This window comes from Phasianus colchicus, chromosome 15 (genome assembly GCF_987193195.1).
Source record: "Phasianus colchicus chromosome 15, bPhaCol1.hap1.1, whole genome shotgun sequence".
Classification (NCBI taxonomy): domain Eukaryota; kingdom Metazoa; phylum Chordata; class Aves; order Galliformes; family Phasianidae; genus Phasianus; species Phasianus colchicus.
Window position 1 is genome coordinate 1,755,553 of NC_143450.1, and position 12,494 is coordinate 1,768,046.

At 52.7% G+C, this 12,494-nt stretch overlaps 1 protein-coding gene across 1 annotated transcript; it reads left to right on the forward strand.

Annotated features, from left to right (window-relative positions):
* Window positions 1–1,729: 1,729 nt before the first annotated feature.
* On the forward strand, window positions 1,730–8,778 carry LOC149915830 (protocadherin beta-15-like). Its single transcript, XM_090151083.1, has 3 exons — window positions 1,730–1,910; window positions 5,350–8,087; window positions 8,689–8,778. The coding sequence occupies exons 1-3, from the start codon at window positions 1,730–1,732 to the stop codon at window positions 8,776–8,778; spliced, it is 3,009 nt and encodes a 1,002-aa protein (XP_090007209.1).
* Window positions 8,779–12,494: the final 3,716 nt, after the last annotated feature.

The window sequence follows — 12,494 nt, forward strand, 5'->3', positions numbered from 1 at the left end:
CATGTGGGCTCTATTTCTCTTGTTGCTCCCCTTGGCACCAATCACTCTCTTCTGGGAGTTCACAGGAAGAGGCTTCATAAAGAAACAGTGTAATGGTATAACCAATAGAACCCCGACATTGGCCTGTACAGACAGCCACAGCAATCAGGAGCATCTCTGTTTATCTCAAGCCACCTGACTCCTGGCAGAGTACCACACGCTGAACACATACCCTGAATCTCCCAGGGCTCTGAGGCACATCTGGATACCAAAACAAGACCCAGGCTAAGCATGCAACAGGCCCTGTGGTTGCCCCAACTCTTTAAACACACTCTGTGTATTTGCTGCAACCCTCCTTACATGCCATGTGGTTTCAACAACCCTCGCACATTCCCTGTGGTTACTCCAACTCACATGACAGGTGCTGAGGTTGCTCCTTCACCTGGGAAAAGCCCTGTGGTTGCTCCAACGCACTCAACACCCTTTGGGGTTGCTCCGAGTTGCATGAGAAGCCCTACAGTTGCTGCAGTCCTTGAAGTTGTTGGTTGCAACCCTCAGAACAGGCCCTGCAGTTTCTCCAGTCTCTATGCCAGGCCTTCTATCTGAACCAGGGTACTATCTCTGTCATTATTAGTGACTCCAATACAGAAGATGTGAACTTATTGTCAAAACACATAAAGAAAGAAATTACGTCTGACCCCTGACTATGAGGGAGCTGCAAGTTTTGTGAAAATATTTCAATCATTGTCCAAGTGAGCACATTGTCACCTGGCAGCTCCAGTGCTGGGATAATGGCAACAGTAGCCTGGACATAGTGAGCAGCAAAGCCAGACAGCTGGCATTTAAGCTGGCGGTTTAAGGAATTGTTGGTAGAGATCTCACAAGAAGCTGTCTTTAGCAACTAAGGAGTGGAAGAAAGCCAGATACTCTACAAGGATGTCTTTCTGTGGGCACAAGAGATCTCTGTCCCTCAGAATAAGAAGGTGGGCAGGGGAGGCAGTCAACAGACATGACTATGCAATTATCAGCTGGTCAAACTGAGGGAAAAGAAGAGATTGTAGCAACTGTGGAAGCAAGATGTGTCACCTGGGGAGAATAGAGGGATGCCGTCTGGACTTGCAGAGGGGGATTTAGAAAGTCAAGGCACAGATGGAACTGAACTTAGCAAAGGATGTTAACAACCACAAGAAGGGATTCTATAGGTACATTGGCCAGAAGAGGCAGGCCAAGAGAGTGAATCTCCTTTGGTAAAGGAGAAAGGAGAACTGGCTGCAACAGATGAGATCATCACTGGCAGCCAGGATTCTTGTATTACTCGCATTCTTGGGCCTCTAGGTGGGAACTAGGGGAGTAAATCCCCCTCTGCTGTATGGGCAGAGCAAGTCTGAGACCACCTCATGAGTGAATGTATACAAGTCTATGGGGCTGAATGACATGTGTCCCTGGGTTCTGATGGAGCTGGCTGATGTGGTTGCTGGGCTGCCTTCCATCGTATTTGAAAAGCCGTGGCTGTTGGGTGATGTCCCCGGGGTCTGGAAAAAAAGGAAATGTCACTCCCATTTACAAGAAAAAGAGGAAGAAGGACCTGGGGAACTACAGGGCAGTGAGCATCACCTCTGTGCCTGAGAAGATCATGGAACAGATCCTCCTAGAAGACATGTTAAGACACATAAGGGAGGAGAGATGGATAATTAATGGGTTGGAAAGCTGTAGTTATAGTTGTAGTTGTATTGAACAGCACTATGTCCAGATGGAAGCCAGTGATGAGCGTTCTGCCTTGGGACCAGAGCTCTACAGTGTCGACATCAATGGCATTGATGATGGGCCCAAGGGCACCCTCAGTAAGTTTGCCGACAAGACCAAGCTGAGCGTGCGGTTGACAGTTCAGAAGGAAGTGACGCCATCCAGAGGGACCTCAGCAATCTTGAAAGGTGGGTCTGTGTGAACCTAATGAGGTTCAAGATTGCAAAGTGCAAGGTTTGACACTTGCATTGGAATAACTCCCAGATATGTATGCAGACTGGGAGAAGTACACTTGGTATGGATTGCCCCAGGGTTGGAAATGTCCCTACAATTTCCAACGGAATGATTTAAACTGCACTGGAACGGAAAGAAGCTCCTGAATACCTGTACTACACAGATGGTATCATTGCATGGGGCAAAAGAGCAGAGGAAGGTTTTGAGAAATGTAGGAAAAGAGTACAAATTCATCTGTAAGCCGTATTTTCCCTGTGTAGGAGATCCATTTTTTGAGGAATGAAAAGGCAAGATGGACATCATCTGATCGCAAAGGAGGAGATCAACTAAACAAAAGCTGTGTTTCCACCAACTGGCAAAAAAGAAATGCAAGCTTTCTGAAAAGTTTCCGTTTTCTCAAGAGTGCATGTTCTGCATTTTAGTCTGATTGCAAGTCCTCTCTATCAACTGACCCAGAAGAAGAATGACTTCAAATCAGGGTCTCAGCAATGAGAAACCTCTGAACAAATGAAAAAGGGAGGTAGTTCATGGGCCAGGACAAGACATTAAAAAATTAAACTACACTGCAGATAAGGAAAAAAGCCCAACCTGAAGAATCTGGCAGAAAGCTCTGTGGGAGGCCCTTGGTCATCCTCTTTGTTTTTGTATACCCTTTGGCTCTGGGATACTGAGGATCAGAGACCTGCTACACTCTACCTGAAAAGAGGTATTGGCAGCACATGGAGGAGTTTAAGCTCCTTCATATGAAGAAAGCAACAGAGGTAAAGAAGAGCAACAGCAGGTAAAAAAGAAGGAAAACTGGCTCACCCCTCATAATGACTGGTGATGACTCAAAGGAGTGCAATCTCTGTCTAAAGCGATGCTACTCCCCTGTCTGCAACCCCATAATTGAGGGTGAGGAGGGGGTGACAAGAGGCTCTACTCCTTCCAGTCCTTCAGGTACATTGCTTGCCCCTGAGGTCCCAGGATTAGCGATGCCTTCTCAGCTGGTGCTCAGCCATTGGTTCAAGCTGTGACCTGGTAATTCCACTGCAAGCTGTATTCCCAGTTATGTCTGCTTGGCCTATGACAGTTTTTACTGGACATTTATGTGTTGCTGACATCAGTGGTAACATGAGAGATGGTAAGTATCCCAAATGGATGGATAGATGGACAGATGCATGCAGTGCATGGAAGGAAGGGAAATACAGAAACTGACTTAATCTCTGATACTATTTTTATATTATCATGCATCCAAACAAAACTGATTTAAGAGGAAAGCGCAACAGTGACTGCATCTGAGTGAAGTTGGGGACCTGCCTTTGCAATAACAAGAAGAAGCTCCCATACCTGGTAAAGCTGGAGAAGTACTCCATCCTGCATTTCATGTGGTGTCAATGAGGATGCAACAAGAGGACTATGAAACATCAAGAGAACTCATATCCCTTGGGAGATGATGAAGGGGTTGGTAGCTCAGGTAGCATTCTCCTCCCTCAGAGCTGTTTGAAAGAAAGCAGGGAGAGCTCCTTGAAAAGGTAATGCAGCTTGAAGCCTATCTGAAGTTCCTCTATCCCAGTGAGTGCATCATGGGAAATAAGCAGGAGCTGAAAATCCCAGCTGATAAAATTATAAAGTTTCTAACTATTTGATATTATGGAAATGTGCTGGGAAGAATCACACAACTGGAACACTGCAATCAAGAGCAACAAGCTGTTTACAAGAGTTAGGCAGGGAAGGATGAGTGAGACAATTTCCTAGTTGTCTGCTAGGAAACTTGGGAAACTACAGACCCATGAGTGTCATGTCTGTGCCGGGGAAGATCAGGGATCAGATTTTCTGGAAGCCATGTTAAGACACATGCAAGAAAAGGAGGTGATCCAACACAGCCAACATTGCTTCACTAAGGACCATGGATGATGGCTGACCCATCTGGTGTATTTCAATGATGAAGTAACAGCGTCCTTGGGCAAATGAAGAGTAGGTGATGTCATCCACATGGACTTGTGCAAGGCATTTGACATGTCCCCACACAATATCTGTAAGTTGGAGACACATGTATTTTAATGGTGGACTATTCAGTGGATAAGGAATTAGTTGGATGGTCACAGCCATAGGATTGGGGTCAAGAGCTCCATGTCTGGGTGGAGGTGGATGATGAATGGTGTCCCACAGGAATCTATCTTGGGACAATTGCTTTTCAAGGTCTGTATCAGTGGATCTCGACAGTGGGATCAAATGCATCTGCAGCAAGACTGGTCGTAACATTTATTTGAGTGGTACATTTGATACAAGGAAAGGAAGGGATGTAATCCAAAGGACCTGGACAAGCTTGAAAAGGGGAGCTTAAGTAAATGGAAAGAGTTTCAATACATCCAAGTGCAAGGTGTTCCACTTCAGTCCGGTCATTCCCAGGTTTGAGTACAGTCTGTGAGAAGAGCTAATGGAGAGTAGCACTTGGAGAGGGACTTGGAGTTTTGTGTGAATAAAGAGCTTGACATGAGCCATAAGTGCCTGCATGCAGCCCAGCTGGATGCATGTATACTTGGCTCCATCAAAAAAGAGGTGGCCAGCAGAGGTAGGGAGATGATTTTCTGTTGCAGCTTTCTCTCATTAGGAACTACCGGGGGTACTGTGTGCAGGTCTGTGTTCAAGTTGGAGCACCTGTGATTTGAAGAAAGGCTAAGGCAGACTGGCTTGTTCAGCATAGAGGAGGATTTGTGGAGACCTCATTGAGGCCTTCCAATACTTAAAGGAAGCTTGTAAAAAGAGGGAGATTGATTTCTTCCCTACCTTTCTGTAGCATCGTGTCTAGAATTCCAAAACCTCTGCACTTCCCAACCATGAAAGCTCTTGCAGCTCATGCAGCTCTTTGCTTGATTAGTATGAAGTTAGGGACAATTTTCAGTCAGGTGTGGGAGTTCTGTTGTGTGGCAACACACTTTGGCATAGGTGCAAGGGAGGTTACGTTTGTCATTTGAGGGAAGGAAGATGCCAATCAGCAGGGGAAGAATTAGAGCCCTGGGTCCATTGGGTGAGGTGTGATACACAATGTGATGACAACATGATCAGGATTCTGTCCTAGAACAGAATTATTGTTCTAGTGTGAAAGCAAGCAGGAGTGCTGTTGAATCATTTCCTTACAGCACCTGCAAGCTCACAGGCACCAGTTCTATTCAGTACTGCTATGTGTCTGAATCAGCCCTCTTCCTATTTCCATTTTTCAGGGAAAAATGAGAAAATGAGGAAAATGCAACCATGCACCCATGGAAAAAACACCACATTTTGGGAAATCCAAGAACAGGAAGCAAAAGATTTCGGCAACCGATAACCCAGAGCATCACTGCGTGAGCGGGCAGTAAGCCTGCTGCCTAACACGGCGAATATTTACATTGCGCTTTGGGATCGTGTGTGCAGGAGGAAAGGAGATGGGAACCGGGAACTCCATCCGCATCGGCAGCGCCGGTGAGAAGGCGCAGAAGGAGCAATTCGCCGTTGCGCCGCTGGGTGGGGATGTTGGCCACGGAGCGGCAGCTCCCTCTGGCCGCAGCGCGCTTTCAGGCGCAGGCGCCCAGCAGAGCCGCGCGAGCCGCTCGGGAAGGGCGGCGGGGCACGGAGGCGGGCGCTCGGGGGCTTCGGGGCCGAGCCGCTGGGAAAGTCCGGCGGCTTTCGGTCGGCGAGCGGCAGCTCTCGCCGTGCGTCGGGGCCGGCGAGAAAGGCCGCGAGGCATGGAGGCCGCCGGGAAGGGCCGGCCGTGGCGGAGCGGGACGGCGAGCGGGAGACGGAGCGGCGGCGGCGAGAGGCGAGTGCTGTTGTGGCTCGTGTGCGTTTGCGTGTGGGAGAGCGGGGCCGAACCGCTGCGCTATTCCGTGGCGGAGGAAATGGCGAGGGACTCGTCGGTGGGCAACGTCGCCCGGGACCTGGGGCTTTCTCCGAGCCAGCTGGCGGCTCGCAAGGCGCGCGTGGTGTCCGAGGGGAGCGAGCAGCATTTCCGCCTCGATCCGCACAGCGGCGTCCTGACGGTCACGGAGACGCTGGACCGAGAGCGGATCTGTCCGCACAGCGAGAGCTGCGCGCTCTTCTTTAAGCTGTTCTTTGAGAACCCGGTGCAGCTGATCCGCGGGGAGGTGGAGGTTCGGGACGTGAACGACAACTCCCCCGTGTTCCCGCAGAAGGAGGTGGTTTTGGAGATATCCGAAACGGCATCGCCAGGAACTCGGTTCCCACTACAAAGAGCGCGAGATAAAGACGTGGGCACAAACGGTTTACAGAATTACAGTCTCTCCCCAAACTCGCATTTCTCGATAATTGAAACAGTAGAAGATGGAGAGAGATACGCGGAGCTCGTCCTTGAGAGGGCTTTAGACCGTGAGGAGCAGCGGGAGCTGCATTTGGTGCTCACGGCTGTGGACGGGGGCTCGCCGCCCAGGTCGGGCACGGCTGAGGTCCGGGTGGTGGTGCTGGATGCCAACGACAACGTGCCGGTGTTCTCGCGGGAGGTGTACGAGGTGCGCGTGGCCGAGAACAGCCCCCCGGGGCAGCTGGTGGTGCGGGTGTCGGCCGCGGATCCCGACGAAGGCTCCAACGGCAAAGTGCGGTACGCCTTCACTGAGATGTCAGACCTGTCCGTTCAACTCTTCGATCTGAACGCTGAGACCGGAGAGATTCGCGTCTCGGGAAGGGTTGATTTCGAAGAAGCGAAAGCTCACAAGCTGGTTGTGAGCGCCACGGACGGCGGCGGTCTGTCTGCGCACTGCAAAGTGCACGTGGAGGTGCTGGACGTGAACGACAACGCGCCGGAGATCGAGCTGAGCTCCGTGAGCGCGTCCATCCCCGAGGACGCCCCGCCGCGCACCGTGGTGGCCCTGCTGAGCGTGCGGGACCGCGACTCCGGCGACAACGGGCGGACGGAGTGCGCCATCGAGGGCGACGTGCCGTTCAGCCTGACGGCCGCGTTCGCCGACCACTACGAGCTGCGCACCAGCGCGGCCCTGGACAGGGAGACGACGGCCGAGTACAACGTGAGCATCGTGGCGGCGGACCGGGGCCGGGCGCGGCTGAGCGCTCGCGAAAACGTGCGGGTGCGGATCGGCGACGTGAACGACAACGCGCCGCGCTTCACGCAGGCGGCGTACAGCATGTGGGTGAGCGAGAACGAGGCGGGCGCGGTGCGGATCGGCAGCGTGAAGGCGACGGACGCGGACGCGGGCGCGAACGGGCGCGTGAGGTACGCGCTGGTGCGGGAGGAGGGCGAGGAGCGGCCCGCCGTGTCGGTGGACGCCGAGAGCGGGGACGTGTCCGTGGTGCGGCCGCTGGACTACGAGGAGGTGCGCGCCGTGGAGGTGACGGTGCGCGCCGCCGACGGGGGCTCGCCGCCGCGGAGCGCCACGGCGCTGCTGCGGGTGCTGGTGCGGGACGAGAACGACAACGCGCCCGTGGTGCTGCACCCGCCGGCCGACGGCGGCGCGGCGCTGCTGGGCGAGCTGGTGCCGCGGCGGGCGCGGGCGGGCTACCTGGTGGCCAAGGTGGTGGCGGTGGACGCGGACGCGGGGCAGAACGCGTGGCTGTCGTACGAGCTGGCCAAGGCGACGGAGCCGGGGCTGTTCCGCGTGGGGCTGCACAGCGGCGAGGTGCGCACGGCGCGGGCCGTGGGCGAGCGCGACGCGGCCCGGCACAGGCTGGTGGTGCTGGTGCGGGACCGCGGGCGGCCGCCGCGCTCCGCCAGCGCCACCCTCGCCGTCGCCCTGGCCGACGGCTTCTCCGAGGGCCGCCTGCGGGCGAGCGAAGAGGCGCCGGCCGCCGAGCCCGACGGCCGCCTCACCCTGTACCTCAGCGTCTGCTTGGCCTGCGTGTCCGCGCTCTTCGTGGCCGGCGCGGCGGCCGCCGTGGCCGCCAAGGTGCGGCGGGCCCGGCGGGGCGAGCCGGGGACCTTGCCCGCCTTCCCGCGCTCCGCCGCCGACAGCGGCGCCGGCTCCCTGCCCCGCAGCTACGTCTACGACGTCCGCCTCGCCGCCGGCACCGTCGACAGCGAGTTCCGCTTCCTCGGGCCGCTCTTCCCCTGCTTCCCCGCCGGGCTGCCGCAGGGCGCGGCCGAGCAGCGGAGCTCGCTGTGCTCGGCCGGCCTCGGGCAAGAAGAAGGCGACTGGGCCGTGCAGGTGAGGGAGCGGAGCCCCGCGCGGGGGACGAGGGGGAGCGCGGGGGCAGCGCGCTGTCTGTGGGGGAGGAGGGAGGCGGGGAGGGGGACGGAGGCTGGGAGTGACGGTTCGGCCCCGAGTGCGGCTGTGGGACGGCAGGGAGCTGCGGAGAGGCCGCGGCGCTGATGGCGTCGTGTTTCTCCTGCGCAGCGTTAGCGACGGCAGAGCTGATGTCCCCTCAGAGTCTCTTTCCCCTCCGTTGCTGTCTGAGTTCCCACACCCATTATCCTCTAGTTACCGTTGGCTTTAAAGCACGTTATTTGTTATTTATTCGTGGGGGAACCGTCAGTGTCTGCTCCCCTCTTCCTGATCTAAAAAATGATTTCCAATTTTCTGGGGTGTTTATTTAGGGCTTTAATAGGTCTATAGGGTTCATTATAGGGTTTTACTGTTGTCTTGTTCGGGTCAGAGAGCTGTTTTCCCCGGCCTCCTCTTTCTTTGCCTGTGGACAGGGAAGAGTGGTGTCCCATTCACATTGGTTCAAATGAGACTTCCCAGCTTCTCACCGACACGTGCTTAGCGTTAGCGCCCCAATGTCAGCCGTCCACTGTGTTCTTTGCAGGGCCGAGCTCCCCTGTCTGAAGGCACGGCTCCTGGGGCAGCAGAGGAGAATGGCAGTTTGGATCAAAGCCCCTGGCTCAGCCATCAGTAAGGGAGCAGAAGGAGAATCATCTCAGTCCTCGTGGGCTGATCTCTTCGAATTGAAATGAAGGAGACACCAACATTGTACCAAAAATAACCAGGGAAGCAGAGATCTGCTGTGTGAGAACTCAAGGACAATCTCTGCCTATGCTGTACTCTATTATTTTATTCCTTTTGAAATTTTGTTCCTTTTGGAGGTGGATGCATGCTGGGAACAGTGAGATGTGATATCTAATTGTGCTAGTGCTATTGCTTGTAAGCATTAAGTGACAAATGGGAAGAAAAGAGTATGATATTGAAGCTATCATTTTCATCCATCTGCTTTTATGCATTCTTTTTTGTTGTCACGTGGACTCTGTAATAAGGGAATTCCATGCCAGGCTGTGTTCAGGATTATGGAATATTAGATAATAGAACATTCAAATCTATTTGCTATTTCCCTTTGCTGATATATTTCCAAGATTTGAATGCTTGTTGACAGAAACCAATAAAATCTACTGAGAAATCTGACAGAATGAGAGCTTCACTGCTACATGCAAATTTATTCTTCCCATGTGGGGGAACATTAAGGATCACTGTTGCTGTTACACTGTTCCACACCTGAATCTGAAGGGCAGTGTGTCCCTGTGAAATGAAGGCAGTCATAGTGAGAAGTGTGTGGGGAAGCTCTTCTCAGCCGGGATGTGTTCCCTGCCATAGCAGTGCCAGCAATCAGGTTACAATAAAGGAAAGGTACAAGTCCACCTTCCTCTCCCTGAGGTCCGAGGGGCAAATCAGGAGCATTGGTAGGAGCATAAGGCATCAGATACTGGGTGGTACTATAACTGCTGTGGGGCATGAATGAGGAGCTGCATTCCCAACTTTATGTGCTGATTATGGCCTACAGCTAGTTTTTGTAACCCGTTTCTGTGTTGCTGATTGCCCTATTTTTCATGTAAATTGACCTGTCTTCCTTTGTAGTGGCTGATATGATGGTTTCTTTTATCTTTAGGAGGAAAAGCCCGTTTAGAACAGTGACTACTGAGTTTTTGCTGAGCAGTGCTGCACAGAGCAAGGGACAGTTCTGCTTCTCATTCTGCCATGAGAGTGAGTGTGCTGGTGGTGCACAAGAAGCTGGTAGGGGACAGAATGAGGCGTGCTGCCCTAAACTGTCTGGAGGGATATTCTCTACCATGTGACATTGCACAGAACTCTAAAAGAGGGGATATCTCAGGTTTGGGGGTCAGCAACTGCTTGTGAGCTGGCTAGACATGGTCAGCAGGTGGTGGCATACAAGTAGTATTTGCCTGTATTCCTACGGTGGCAGGGAAGGACACTGAGAGGAGCAGGAAAACCAACCTTATAAACACATGGCTGAGAGGCTGGTGCAAATGCAATAATTTTGGGTTCTGTGATAATGGGGGAATCTACTCAGCACCTGGTATGAAGGCTGCCGATGGGTATCACCTATCCCATAGGGGAAACGGATCGTTGCCCCCTGCGGTTTCAGTCTTGGAGAGTAAAGGGGCCCAAAATGGCTGGTAGCTCTTCAAGAAGGAAGTCTTCAAGGTGCAGCGGCTGGCTGTCCCCCTGAGCTGCAAAATGTGTTGGCAGGGAAGAAGTCTGGTGTGGATGAATAGGGAACTATTCTTGAGGCTCTGGGAGAAAAAGAGAATCTACCTGCTGTGGAAGAAGGGACGGGTGACTCAGAAAGAGTACAGAGAAGTTGTTAAGATGTGTGGAGAGAAAATCAGAAAGGCAAAAGCCCAGCTTGAACTCAACGTGGTCGCTGGGGTTAAAAGGAACAAGAAACCCTTTGACACATCATCAACGCTAAGAGGAGGACTCAGGAGAATCTTTATTCTTTACTGGATGAGGCTGGGAATGTGACCAGTGAGGGTAAGGAAAAGACAGACATTCTGAATGCCTTCTTAACATCTGTCTTTAAAGGTCACACCAGTTATCCTCAGGGTACTCCACTCTCTGACCTGGTAGTCTCAACTGGAGACTGGCAGAGAGAACAGAACCCCCCGCGATTCAGGAGGATGCAGTCAGAGACCTACTAGTCCAGCTGGACAGTCACAAGTCCATGGGGCCGGATGGGATTCACCCGAGAGTGCTGAGGAAACTGGCGGAGGCGATAGGCAAGGTGCTCGCCATTATCTATCAGTGCTCTTTGTTGACTGGTGAGGTCCCAGAAGACTGGAGGCTTGCCAATGTGTCTCCCATCTATAAGAAGTGTTGTAAGGAGGATCCAGGAAACTCCAGGCCTATTAGCCTGACCTCAGTGCCAGGAAAGGTTATGGAGCAGATTGACTTGAGGGAGATCACGTGGCATGTGCGGGACAACTGGGAGATCAGGCCTAGCCAGCATGGGTTCACGAAGGGCAGTTCCTGCTTGGCCAACCTGATCTCTTTCTATGATCTAGTGTCCCGTCTGGTAGATGAGGGAAAGGCTGTTGATGCAGTCTACCTAGACTTCAGCAAGGCCTTTGACACTGTCTCCCACAGCATTCTCCTGCAGGAGCTGACAGCCCTTTGCTTGGACAGGTACACTGTTGGCTAGATAAGGAATTGGCTGGAAGGCTGGGCCCAGAGAGTGGTAGTGAATGGAGCTAAATCCAGCTGGCAACTTGTCACAAGTGGTGATCCCCAAGGGTCGGTGCTGGGGCCTGTCCTCTTCAATATCTTTATTGATGATGTGGATGAGGGCATTGAGTGCACCTTCAGTAAATGTTTGGATGACACCAAGTTGGCTGGAAGTGTCAATCTGCCTGGGGTAGCAAAGCCCTACAGAGGGATCTGGACAGGCTGGATAGCTGCGCTGAAGCCAATGGCATGAGTTTCAACAAGGCCAAATGCCAGGTTCTGCACTTTGGCTGCAATAACCCCAGGCAACACTACAGGCTTGGGCCGGAGTGGCTTTAAGATTGTGTAGAGGAAATGGACCTGGGGCTGTTGATTGATGCTGGGCTGAACATGAGCCAGCAGTGTGCCCGGGTGGCCAAGATGGCCAATGGCATCTTGGCTTGCATCAGGAATGGTGTTGCCAGCAGGAACAGGGAAATGATTGTCTCCCTGTACTCAGCTCTGGTGAGGCCACACATCTAATACTGTGTCCAGTTTTAGGCTCATTGCTACAAGAAAGACATTGAGGCCCTGGAGCGGGTTCAAAGAAGGGTGCCAAAGCTGGTGAGGGGTCTGGAGCATAGGCCTTATGAGGAGTGGCTGAAGGAGCTGTGATTGTTCGGTCTGGAGAAGAGGAAGCTCAGGGGAGACCTTACTGCTCTCTATAGCTACCTGAAGGGAGGTTGTAGTGAGCTGGGTGTCGGCCTCTTCTCTTGTGTAACTGGTGACAGAACTAGGGAGAATGGCTTCAAGCATCAGGGGAGATTTAGGCTGGTCTTTAGGAAATACTATTTTTCTGAAAGTGTGGTCTGGCACTGCAATGGGCGTCCCTGGAGATGTTCAAGGAACGGTTAGATTTTGTGTTGAGGGATATGGTTTAGTGAGTACTATTGGTGACAGGTGGATGGTTGGACTGGATGATCTTGAAGGTCTTTTCCTACCTTGCTGATTCTGTGATTTTGTGGTGCATCCATTCTTTATTCTTTGTATCTACAGGTGGTTGTGCATCACTTCTTTTGTCTGTCTCTATCTGTGTCTCTTATCTGTATCTCAGTATCTCTATGACTACGTCTATGTGGTTCTCAGTATGTCTACATCTATCTGTACTTCTGTCTCCAT